This window comes from Sphaeramia orbicularis, chromosome 11 (assembly GCF_902148855.1).
Source record: "Sphaeramia orbicularis chromosome 11, fSphaOr1.1, whole genome shotgun sequence".
Lineage (NCBI taxonomy): Eukaryota > Metazoa > Chordata > Actinopteri > Kurtiformes > Apogonidae > Sphaeramia > Sphaeramia orbicularis.
In genome coordinates, this window is record NC_043967.1 from 22461102 (window position 1) to 22475057 (window position 13956).

Genomic DNA, 13956 nt, shown 5'->3' on the forward strand with positions numbered 1-13956 from the left:
CACACTCTTCACACTCCCCACACATTATTCCACCACCGCGTACTGGCTACACTGACCTGTGAATGTCACATGGCTATGAGTGGTATCGGTGCATTTGTATCGGTTATCTTTTACGAGTACGAATACGAGTACACACACTGAGTATCGGAGCCGATGCCCAATACTTGTATCGGTATCGGTGCATCCCTAGTGGATGTTAAAGAAAAAATACACCCAACAAGATAATCAAAAGTCTGTATGAACCCACTCAAAACATATTTTCACTTCATGTAAAAAAAGATCGAGGTATTTATTAGCCACACCCTCTTGACCTCTGAAACTTTGTGACCCCCACAGCCGGAGCAACAGTCTAGTCAGTTCAGATAGCTAATTCATCTGAGTCTTTTTTTTTTTTTTTTTTTTTTTTTTTTAGTGGTGGGGCAGGCTTGTCTTGGACACAAGCAGGGGGGGGGCTCCAAGGAAAAAAGATTAGGAACCACTGTACTAGACAATGTATTATCAATATGATAATTAAGGAAATGTTCTTAAATAAGTGTGCAAAATACTGTTGTGTTATTGGAAATGATGTGGTTATAATGAGGAAATGGACACCTCAAATTTGTACCTACATGGAGTACTTGTGTAAAAGTATTAGATTATATTCCTTTAAATGTTGTGGTATTTGTGGCCTGTGTTTGCCTAAGCAGGTAACCGTGAATGCCACTTCAAATATCAGCACTTCAAACAGCACCTGAGACCTTGAGCCACTCAGTGTGGATGAGTACACAAACAAACACATGAGCACACGTGGTTGCTTGGTGGAGGAAAAAAAAACCAACAATAACAACAGGCACAGAAAAGAAAGTGGTCTCTGTGCTTCCGTTACTCATTAGCAAATTACTGTAAAGCAATATGTGTGTGCTGATGTCTGTTTCTGCAGTAAATCATTTCTCAGCGCTACTTCCACTTCGCAGCGCTAACCGCTTTTGGACCGATCATTCTCTGAAAATGATTTGGCCTGCTTGAGATGGATTGGGTCTGTTTCCTCTGCTGTCATTAGCTCACACCAGCACCTAATCAGAAAAAAACCTCTTGCTGCTAAGTCTATTATTTAGACTGTTAATGGCCAAGGTGCATGATTTAACTGTGAAAAGGATGATTGAGGCTGGGCAAGATGGCAGCTCATATTTTAGCGTATTCTATCCCACATGGAGACATTATTTCGAAGGAAAACAAAGCCTGTCCTTGATGAAGTAAGTCTACAAGGTTAGGGTATGCAAATATCTTCCACTTGTCAACTGTAATTACAAGATGCATGTTGCCTAAATTTATGAGGGACTCTTACATCCGAGTTTCTGAACCCCTTGGCAAATTTGTTAAAGGTTGGGGAAACATAAACAAGGTGCAAACAGGTGAAGTTTTCATTTCTTTGCCTGAAAAGGCAGGCTATCTACAGTTTGGACAGGTCTGGATTTCATATTTTCGTACTGACATGACAGTTTTATTCAGGGTGGAATCGCTTTTCCACTGTGCCCAAGTAAAAATAATCCACAATTTAGCCATGAGCATTTTTGGCATGTGGTCAGCTTTGAATTCAACAAGCAGTACAAATAGTCTGAGGTATGAAAAAATACCTGAGGATAAGGGCAGCACTTGTGATGTGATGACTGTACATTTTAAGTCAGCCGGGCTCGCGCTTTCAGCTCTCGGGGGGGTCTGCCAGATTCATTCTGTCGAAGCCTAGCACAGGCAATATTTACCCAGTGCCATGACAGCAAAACAGGAAACTGAAGAGCAGGAATGCTAGATTAGCAAGATGTAGAGTTTGAGTTTTCTGCAGTGAGCACTCTGTGGATGTGTTTGTTTGCTTGTACACAAAGAGAACATTTTCTATGACTGCCATTGAAAAAGAACTTAAAATTTTGAATTTGTCATCATTTAAAAAGAAAAAAATGAATGAATGTAATATGAAATATAGTACATGGTGTCCACAAAATCTCTTTACAATTAAAAAGAGTATTGTAAAATGAATTGATGAGATATGATCATCGGACTTGTTCAGTGTTATCAAAGTTTCTGGGATCATGTGCAATTGAATCATCGGTCCATTTTTCTTCAACAAGATCATTACTGCAAATGTTTACCTTGACCTTTTGACTGACTATATGGTACCACAACTGAATGACCATCAACCAACCATCATTGTCCAGGTAGACGGTGCACCACCACATTGGGGACTGCATGTTGGTGGGTTCCTGAATCAAACATTTCCAGACCAGTGGATTGGAAGGGATGGTCCAGTTCCCTGGACACCTCGTTCACCAGATATCACTTCCCGGAATTTATTTCTATGGGGTTATGTTAAAGATTTCGCGTGTCAAACAAAGATACGGGACATCAACGACCTGAAGCTAAAGATCACTGATGCCATTTACACCATTGATGAAAAGGCTATGATAAAGCCAGCATGGTAACAAATTCAGTACTGTCCTGATGTGCTTCATGCAACTAATGGTGCCCATATAGAGGTGTATTAACCCATAAAGACCCGGCTCTACTTTTGTGGTAGTTCCCAATTCCAAATTTCTCTCTGTTTCTTTTCTTAATTAATCACCATTTATTATATAACCCTCTGTATTTGCATTTTTTTTTTACTGTAAATCAAGTATTTCTCTATATTTAACTTCCTTTATTATGTTAAAGCTCAGTGTAAATTCAAAGGTTATTATATCAAAACAGAGAAAAGTGAAGAAAAAGTGACTTTTTCAGCAAAATATATCATTAACTTAACATAAACCCAGTGTGTCCATCCACTGTCATTGATCCAACTCCATGGGTTTTACTGGTGAATCAATGTTGTAGAAGATGACGTTTTCACGTTCACTACGGAGCCTCTTAACATCCAAATGGGTCATATCTGATGACCATGAAAAGATGACAAACTGCATTTTACACCAATTATTTACGTGTATTGATAGGATTAGTGGGTCAGCAGGTATTAAACAGTTTAGATCAGTAGATAGTTTTGGTCAGAAGCTGATATTTGGGTCTTTATGGGTTAAATGAGGCAAATAATGATTTCTACAGATTTGTCAATTCATTTGCTTTTGTAATAAATTTGTTCAATTGTAAAGAGAGTCTATGGATGCCCCGTCAGACTTACGTTGACCTATGTTATCTATAAGGCGATATATTGGTGTCACATATATGAAGGATATATGATGATATACTTTTCTAAAATAATCAATAATGTACTCAATTGTTCATTTATTTGTGCGGCTCATGGAAATACATTTGCAACAGTTACCATATAAACATGATTCCTTTAGCACATTTTAAAACAAAATTTAAAAAAAGAGCTGAGAGGAGAAACTCTTATTTTACTTGCCCTTTGCTCAATACTTAAATAAACAATAAACACAGATGGTCTGTCAATACAGATCCAGATAAAGATACGGATAAGCTTTGTTCATTCCCAAGGGGAAATTCAATATCCTTCGGTCTAAGAAAAGGAGAAATGGCAAAGAAATCAGTGAATTATTTTCAGAATATTGAGTCTATTTTCAGTTTAGTCTTTGGTCTATCTTCCATTGGATAAAGTGTTGTACATTCTAAAGCAGTGTATGGATGGAGGATGTTGTGGAACGTTCTGTCCTCCGTCATAGGGTGATGGATGATGCAAATTGTCCAAAATGTCCTCCAGTTTATTCAGTGTGCCTCTCTCATCACAGCTACTTACTTTTTACCTGCATATGATGAAAAACACAGAAAATAAAGAGCCAATGCAATTCACAGCAAATACATTAAATGGCAGATTTATATAACCTCATTATTCTTCATGCTTTTTTTTTTTTTAAATAGACATAACTTTCTAGAAAAGATCATTTAAATGTTCAGTTTGTAAGATTTCATGCTCAGTTCAGTTGAGATCCAGTTGTCCATCTTTAAACCACTTTTGCGAGATACTAACCACTGCATACCTGCAAGAATTACAGTTTTTACAGATACTTTACCCTAGTCGTTTGGTCATCACAATTTGGTTTTTATCAAAGTCACTCAGGTCATTATTCTGCCCATTTTGCTGCTTCCAACACATCACTTCCCAGGACTAAATGTTCACTTGCTGCCTCGTGTGTCGCACCCACTGAAAGGTCCTGGTGTAATGAAATACCTCTGTTAGTGATCATGTTATTGCAGATCAGTGTATACGGGAAGTATCACAGAAAAATGAAGTACGTAGCATTTTATAAATAACATATAGGCCTTTCACAGTTATAACATAATCACCCTAATGCTACTGAAGGGTTCCTGTGGTGCCTTGAAAAGTCTTAAAAGTCTTGAATTTACAAATCTGCATTTAATACCTTAAGAAACTTTAAAAGGTACTAAATGTGATATGGTAGGTCTTAAGTTATGTTGCTATAATTTTGTTCACTGTATTGTGTTTAAATGTGTCAGTTAAATGTCCAAGCTGCAAAGAAAGTAATGTTAGTCTATACAGTTCCACCTGTTTCAACCTGACAATTTATATTGAAATTAAGAACCAATTATCGCTAACTTTGCAGCCCCCGGTGAGAAATAACTGAACAGTGGGAATCAAGCCATTGGAGTAAATAAACACATTTTCCTAAACTGTAGGAGTCACAAATTTTTGCCAGTATGGCTGTGAAATAGGCATTTAATTCAGTTCTAAGTAGACTTCAAAAGGTCTTAAAAAGTTTTAAATGTAACTTGTAGAAACCTGTAGAAACCCTGTGCTAGTGTTGTAGTCAAGACTGCACCATCCAAGACCAAGACATTTCTGAGACCAGAGGGTTTCGAGACCAAGACAAGACCAAGACCATACATACAATGAAAAATTATTAGAGGAGTGAACAAAGTAAGAATTCTCTATTTTAAGATTGGTTAGAATAAGAGTAACTGTGACAGTCTCTGCACTTTTTTCAAAGCACTAATGCAGGATATCTCAATTCTTAGTTTATTTTTCTGTGTCAAAAATCCAGCATCCATCAACCGAACAGCAGCTGTTTCAGTCACAGAATTAAAATGATGGGAACATACCGAGCCTGAATAAAATGCAATGACAAAACACTCAAACGCCTTCGCCATCCAGAACAACCCATAAATATATATGCCTCATTTTTTGTCACAGTTTTTGGTTCAGTTTGGTTTTGCATGTCAGTTTACAGATGTATTCTTTGTGGTTAACTTTATTACTAACGAGTTGGCAGACGTCACTTCTGCTGGACATGTAAACACCTTCTCCTGGTCTTCCTTCACTCTCATTGCATTCATGAGGGAAGGGATGGGGGAGGGGGTAGGGGGTAGGGGGAGTGTTGTCACTCGTGTGGTGTGTCTGTATGCAGTCGTTGCTGGGGAACCATGGGAAACAAATCGAGCAACCGAAAACTGGTTACAATGAAACATATCATTTTCCACTCTAATCAGTGGTGTGAGCAAATAACTTAACAGTGGTGGTCTCGACCGGTCTCATCTTAACCCATAAAGACCCAGTGCTACTTTTGTACCAGTTCCCAAATGAATTTTTCCTTTCTATTTAACCTTTCTTAAACGATTTATCACCATTTATTATAATATTATCCACTGTATTTTGCATTTTTTTAATGATAATTGACTGTTTTCCTACATTTAATTTACTGATCATGTAGATGTTGATAAAAGCTCAGGTTAAAGTTGAGGGTTAAAACAAGATAACTGAAGAAAAAGTCACTTTTTCAGCGAGGATATCAATAACTGAATGTAAACCAAGTGTCTCCATCCACTGTCATTGATCAAACTACATGGGTTTTATTGGTGAATCAATGTTTCCATGGTAATTACGGAGCCTCTGGATGTCCAAATGGGTCATATCTGATGACCATGAAAGGATGACAAACTATATTTTACACCAATTATTTACATGTATTGATAGGATTAATGGATCAACAGGTTTTAAACAGTTTAGCTCAGTAGATAGTTTTGGTCAATGTTTGGGTCTTTATGGGTTAAAATCCCGAGTCCGCACAGTCCGAGACCAAGACAAGACTTAGTAAAAATGGACCCGAGTCCAAGACGAGACGAAGACGTTAAAAAAGAGGGTACTACAACACAACCCTGTACTATACTTACTTGACATAAATGTGATAATCATATACATTCATCTGGATATAAATGATATATTTTCATAGCTATTAACTATTTCCATGATGTTTTCCACCATTTTATGTTGGAACTTGTACTAGGACAGCATCTGTTAACTCATTATTGGTCATTATCAGTGACAGTGGCTGTTTCTCTTCATTACATCTAATGTGTAAACTGTTATTAGGCTCATACTATACTGGTGTTATAAAATGAACGATAATTAGATATAGCAATTATTTCAAGGACTGTTAATTATAAAATAAAAATGTCATCATTGTGACAGCCCTACTGACACAGGATTTCTCCAGATTTTACATAGTGGGGCTACGAAACACGAGAACAATACACACACATATGCACATCAGAGAAACAAGTATTTTAAGCTCTCATCCTTCTAAGGGGAACACAATTGCTATATCACACAAAAAAAGAACAGCATTCTCAGCACTGTAAATCCTCCTGATATCCCTACAGTGGAAAATGAGAGATTTAACACAGGAGTTGGTAGTGGGTGGAAAAGGTAGACGGAGAATGAGAAAGAGAGTCAGTGCTGTGGAATAAGAGTTAAAAGTAATGGGGCGGGGTTGACAGGGAGACTGCGAGGGAGGTGGGGAGAGGGGCTGGTAGGAGGATAGGTAGGAGTGGAGGGAGGAGGAGTGTCAGCGAGGGGAGATAAGTAGGTTAAACTTCCTGAGCTGAAAATAGCTATCTTCTCCATCACATGGTAGCCAAGCTGCCCAGGGGAGCCTGGTCACATACAGCACAGTAGAACACACTCTTTCTAATCTGTACTCGCTCTGTGTGTTTCTCTTCTCTCTGCACACATGTGGATACACCAGAACACATACTGCACACATGTATCCGCCTTCTATGCTCTGACATATATATATTTTTTTTTTTTTTTCTTCCAGGCAGGGCGTTTGTGTGACACTTAAGCCTCAGCGCCGTTTGGTTAATGTGCTTTCGTGGTGTGTGTTCATGCAGGCGCCTCCCTGCTTCATTTCCTTCATTGAAACGTCCTTCCACATTATGAAATTAGACACTTAATCTCATCACAGGCACATAACCTAAGCGTTGTAATTAAGGAAACACCCGTCAGACAAATTGACACAATGAGGAGCCCAGGGACAATAGATGCAGATGTATATTGAGTAAATTACAAGTATAGGTGTAATTTATTCTAGTTCATGTCTGGAATCGTTTAAGACAGAGGGATAGAGGAAAGGGTATTCAGTTGGGTCCGCAATTCATGTCGTTCATTGGTTATTTCATTTCAAAATTAAATCAGAAAAACTCAATTTCTGGCTCTTTTAAAATTTTTGTCTTTTTTTAAACTAAATCAGAAAAACCTTAAACTTAAAATGAAACATCGGACTGTTTTTTAGTTATACAGTGGAAAGGAAAACTGGAAAAACAGCTTTTAATATTTTGTTTGGTGCTGTTTCTCCGGCACATATTCCAGTGGATGTCAACTATCCTGTCATAAACTTCCTAACATAGACCAGACCTGTCTGTAACAGACATAGATTGGTTTTAGTGCTAAATTCCAAAACATAATTTGTGTAGTCAGGGTGCGATTTGTCAAAAAAAAACAGAGGGGGAGATGTTTTCGGTTTTTTGTCGGAGCGGGGCAGGGGGAGGGGCAGTTGTATACGTGGGGTTACGGTCCATAACTAATGTTACTAACGCTGGCCTGAAACAAAAGTAAAAATATACACACTTTCAACGTCCTTTGGCCAGGTTCTGTTCCTCTCGTATACAGCGGATCTTACATGAAATTTTCACAACTTCTAACCTGTATCCACTGGACCCCCTCCACTGCTCTATGGCCCCCCCAGAATGCTGAGCCCCCTGAATTTCTCACGTTTATCCCCCCTTTATGGCACCCCAGTGCATGGGGATGTTCGCGAATTCTTAGACTGCCGACAGTTCGGTTCAGGTGAACGTTAGTGCCAGTAATGTAGGATATAGGTGGAAGAAAACTGTCACAACCTGCCTGTTATTTCCATTGGTCGGTTGTCCCCCCCGGAGGATGAAATTCATTGAGCAGAAGTAGGGATGTAAAAACCAGAGGGGGGGGTTGATCCCTGCACCCCCCCCAACCAATCCCACCCTGTGTGCAGTAATAAGCTTTACAGATGTAGCTTCATATTACTGCATATACCTGATAAAAGGAAGAAATCACTGCCACTGTATGGTTTGGACGTCTAAGGTTGTGGTACGAGCAGAACCTCCTTACTGTCATTAAAAAGCTCCGTGTTGCCTCCTGGTGATGTAAAGCATCTCTGATTTCTGCATTTTTCTACCCAAGTTTAGAAAAAAAAAAATAGAAATGGAAAAAAATAAAAAATAAAAATTGTTTTGTCTGATTTTATTTTGAAATGGAATAACAGATGAATGAAACATACATGGATTTTGTGGCCATCCAATATCCATTTTGATATTAATGAAAAACAGAAAATGGCTAGTATTTAATTTTAAAATCAGTAAGCAAAAAATGGAAAAGGACTTGTATCCTGTATTCTGAAAAAACAGGAAATGGCTCTTAATTTGACTTCAGATGCTGTGCAAAATAGAAAATTGGAATTGCGATAAATATTCCTTTTCCATTCCCATTTTGTTGTAGGTAGGTCTTTTTGTAATGACCCTGAAAATCTTGTTTTCTCGAGTTTTCCTGTGAGATCCATGAAACTAAAGACGGTGTTAGCAGTTCAGATTTATTAGGTGTAAGAAGATGTCTTTAGATCAATATTCAGATTTCATTAGTGTATTTTGGCCGTTTTTGAATATCTTGCGTCTCCAGTGCATGCTCCACACTCAAATAGCACATCATTTTTCAGACACACAAAAGAAAATCCAACTACACTACACACTCACACTGCACTACACACTAATTATACAGTCATTCTAAGAAGCTGTTGCATGGACACAGAAAATGAAATGCAAGTAATTTTCCATTTGTCATTTATTAATATCAAACAGAAATCAGATGGGCGCGATGTACACGAACCCAGTTGACTCATGATTATGTATATGTGTGTTTGTGTGTGTGTGTTTGGTTTTGTGGTTGTCATCTCCAGTGCATCCTGAATATTTGATCTGTAAGACCTCCAAAAAAACAACAAAAAATACAAATGCCTGCGTGTCCTTTGACCTTCCTCTGTATATAATATCAAACACAGTGAGTCTCTGTTGTCTGTCTGTCATGCTCCTCCTGGGCCTTCCTTCTCCTCAATCTTCAAGCAGTCCTATTCCCTGCTTTTTTATGAATGTGTGTGTGTGTGTGTGTGTTGTTTTGTGGGCCACTCTCTTCTTATAACACTGTTTTGATTATGTTTCACCTCCATTCTCCCCCTAGTGCATTTGTGTGTGTGTGTGTGTGTGTCGTATTGATATTCCAGCCTATTCTACTTCCCTCTGGAGAAATTGGCTTCCTTTGATGGACCAGGGAAAACCACTAAAAAGGAAGCCTCGACTCTTTCTCTCCTATCTATTTCTTCCTCCTCCCACCCTTTGGTTTTTCTCGGAGTCATTTTTAACTCTTTCTTTGAGTTGCTCTCCCACGCCTTCTCCGTTTTGCTTCCGTTATTATCCTTCTGCCTTTACCCATCCCGTCTTGAACAGACACAATCACCCGGCATAAACACAGACTTTGAAGCACTTGGCATGTCTGCCGACCAAAACGTGCCTTTGTTTTCAAGTATTTGCAGTAAAAAGAGACCTTGCACATCGACTGTGTACAGTGATAAATCTTGGGGATGAAAGGAAAGGTTAGACGCTCTAGGAGGTAAATTGAGGTAAATTGTGTGATTGAGAACTTAAAAGCAGGCCAAACATCAAGCCCATTTGTGACACGGCGGGGTGTACGCTCTCCATGTTGCTTCATTTGTCTGTTCTGAATACTTTCAAAGGCACACCTCGAGAGAGATGCAAAGCAGAGGTGCACTGTACACTATGACCTAAATTACTTAATTATGTTCTATGGTTGAGTGCCTTTACCCTTGTGCATGTGAAATCATACAGTAATGGAAATGGTTGGCAAGCACCTAGCGAAACTCAACAATCCTTGATTTTTTTTTTTTTTCTATTTTTTTCTCCTCATACATTTATGATCAGCTTTTAACATTTTCAGCTCTGTAGGTGAATACTGGAAGCATCGCACATAGGTGACTTAAGATCGGTCAAGATAGTACCACTACAAAATTAAATTAAATTGCAACTCCGAAGAGTTTAATTGCGTGTTATTTTCCTGTTCCATCCAGCACGCTCTTGTAATTGTGATTAAAGGTAATTGCGTGGAATTATGGAACCTATGATTAAATGCGGAAGCAACTAAGGAACTGCAGGAGTTAATAGACACTTTACGTGAAAGGCAACATGCTAGCAATTACACGTGCCACCAGACAGGATTTCACTACATGCTGTTATACAAATGGTCTTACCCTACCTTATAGCTGTTAGATATGTAGATATGTTGGTAGCTAACTCCCTGTAATAACCCACTTATTCACTACCTCTTATATAATATACACTCAACAGTTCACTGAGCTAATGGTGTCATTTTGTGTCATAAGTGACTGAAGTAGCTGAAGCTTGTTTGAAAAAGTTGCAAGGTCTTCCTATGTTGTAGCCATTTATATATTTGAAACTGTATTTTGCATGAAAAGTAAATGGGTGCTTCTATGAAACTGGGTACATTTTGGTACCTGGCACTTTACCAGCTTTTTAGACCCAGTAATAAAAGAGAAATTTAGACATATTTCCCCCCAGGATGTACCTAATGATAACCTCAGATAAATGAAAAAAAAAATTATACTCTTGCTCTGAGCCATCCCAAAATTAATGAATTTTTAATAAAATATTGGGGCCAAAAATAGGACCAAAACTGGGGTGTGAAAAACCACCTTGGTGTCAGTGCATTTTATTTTGAAAACATGGCTTGAAATAGTCTTATATAGTGCTATAAAAAAAGACACTGTGTTTAATTTGATGATCCAAATGGTTTTTCAAATCCGACGTGCAGGTTTTTCATGAATCTCAGTCTGATTCCAGGTTTCGTATTTAACCCATCATGTCCACTTGTGCTACATACAGAACCTGCCCAGTTAAACACATATAAATCTTAAGTGATTTTGCAACAGCGGCCATTTCTGTGAAACACTCTTCCTTGTATAATTAGTTCAATTCCCAAAATGTACCTGTGAGAGAATTAAAAGATATTCAAAAAAATAGTAGTGTGTAATTTTTGTGTCCTTTTGACTGTGTTACATGAAGATTTTTGTATTAAATATAATGTAAAATAATATAAAAATATGTTTTATCTGAAAAATCTTTTCTCTTTTATCTCAGTAATTTTTTTTTTTTTTTTTTTTTTTTTTTTTTTTAAATAGACCCAAAGTGCTTCCAAACTTGCTTCATAACATTAGTCTACATCTGGTTTGAACTTTTAGCCCCCATGTCCTGTTTTTAGGGACTAGTTTAGAAGCACCCATATAGTAACGACAAAGTCAAAGGATGCTGACTTCCCCTGGAGGAGATCAGCGATTGGTCGTAAGTGAGAGAAGCTGAGATCTGTGCAAAAGTTTGCATTTTGAAGACAAAAAGCTAAACAAAGGACTGTAAAAATCATAAAATCTAATTGGTAGCCCAAAGCACTTTACGTAGCGTAGACATTATTGTTGTTGACGCAAAGGTATACTTTCTAATAATTCTCGCTCTACATTCAGATGACACTGGGAAAGAAAATAACACATCATAGAGTGGGCTGTGTTTTAAGTAAAGAGGGGTTTCAGATGCAGCTTCTGTTTTTCTTTCAAGCCTCGCATGTTGCTGTCTCGCTAGCTAGATATTTATTAACTCAGAGAGAGGAAGCTATAATTGTAAATACATTACAAGAAATCATGATGCAGCATCACAATATGTAATAACCACCCAAATATAATAGATGTTTACTTAATTAATAATAGCCTTAATGTTTAACATAATACAATTTCTGTATTGTAAGAATATATTACAAACTGAGATTATTACAAAATACAGGGGTTGCAGTTGAAGCTTTTTGACTGATTGGCTTTTATTTGTAAGATAAATTATTATTAGAAAATGGGTATATTGTTACAAAATTGTAGTGCTCTCACATAATGCTTTGGAAATGTATTTTCCTCTCTCTCTCTCCCCCCCGCCCCCCCTCCTGTAGGAGATTCAGGATACTCAGGACTAGAACAGACTCAAGCACAGTTAAATCAGTTAAATGTCCCCCCTTAATCTCACCTGTATATATCCTTATCTGTTATACATATTTGTCATTTGAAGTATAGATTTCGCTTTTGTATTTCAGCAGTTTTTGTTGTACTTTAATACCATTTAAAGTAGCATTTAAAGGGGTCATATTTTGCTAAACCCATTTTATTAGTACATTTATTTGTGTATTTGGACCCTAGTAGTTCCTAAAGTTTGAATTTGAACCCTTCAGGTGCTGCAAAGCTATCTTTATATTCATTTTGGCAAGAATTGAGTGGATTTCTACAACCTCTTTAAATTCCTGCTTAATTTGTTACGTCTATAACTAGTTATGTCACAACATTTGCACATATAAGGTCAAGACTTCCGACGAACATTTCGCAGAGTGCGACATAATTGTTTATCAGCAGCAGTGGTTGTAGTCCATCCTGAAAATATGTCCAAACTTTGAGCTGTTACCTAAAATGTTCAGTTGTTGGTTGTATTAACAAATTTAAGTGGTTGAACGGGAAAGAGCAGCACAGTCAACAACCTGGAAGAGGGTGGGGTCATGTGCATTTAAAGGGCCAGCGCTCAAAATGACCCACGATCTCATGTGATTACTAAAAAATAGGGTCGAAGATGGACCTGTGGAGTTGAATTAATGAAGAATTCAGACCCAAGCATAGCATTTACAGTTTATGTAGACCACGAGGAAATGTTTTAAAATGCATAATTCCATTTAAAAAGCAAAATATCACTCCTTTAATATTTTGTCCTTTAGCTTTTTGCACATGCCTACATTTTCAAGATTTTGTAATTTTTTTTTATACAGTCTTTTTTGCACTAAGTGTTTTTGCTCCAAAACTGATTTTCTTTGTTCCTGTGACAGTGACAATAAAGCTATTTTCTTTTCTTTTTTTCTTTTCTATGACTTTGTTGAGGTGTAGGAAAGTGCTGTGTTCTTCAATAATGCATTGTTACACTGTGTAATAGATAAATGTAAATGATGCAATAACTAAGATGTGGTTTGATGTGAAAAAGCCACACACTGGGCTTTTTCATGCAAGGCTCAGTTATTAAATGATTAAATGGTTTTTCCTAGTTCAACACTGACCCCTCTCTGTGTCCTCTCTTTTGCCTCCCTGTGGTTTTTCTCAGGACATGGGTCCAAACAGCATGCCCTCTGTGCCCCTCATGGTGGGCTGCGGGGTCTCCTGCACCGCTCTGCTCATCCTGCTGCTAATATATGCTGCCTTCTGGAGGTGAGAACACACTCTGACATGTATTGCACACACTTGGAAAGGTGCACTTGGGTACACAGACCAGACACCATCATGCATGTGTTAATACTCACACATCAACAGTGAAAACAGATGTTTTGTGTTTTTCCCCTCACTGTTCAGGCTTCATGCCATAAATACATGTTTCGTGTGTGTGTGTCCTCTACTGTGCCAAAACACCAATGAGGCCTAATAAGGAACAAATGGTTCAAGTACAGCAGGGGGTGGTGATTTGTTTTTTTTTTTTTTGGTAACACGCATGACAGATGGTAAAATCAAGCTAATGAGGATACACTGTCCTAACACTACAGCTCAGTCCATCACTCAATTC

The 13956-nt window shown here is 37.9% G+C and overlaps 1 protein-coding gene across 4 annotated transcripts in view; it reads left to right on the top strand.

Annotated features, from left to right (window-relative positions):
* adgrb2 (adhesion G protein-coupled receptor B2) overlaps positions 1 to 13956 on the top strand; it is a 448357-nt gene that overhangs the window by 352478 nt on the left and 81923 nt on the right. For all 4 annotated transcript variants that reach the window (XM_030146710.1, XM_030146711.1, XM_030146712.1 and 1 more), the window contains exon 18: positions 13504 to 13607. In XM_030146710.1, the coding sequence (XP_030002570.1) occupies positions 13504 to 13607 (104 nt within the window). The remainder of the gene's footprint in view (positions 1 to 13503; positions 13608 to 13956) is intronic.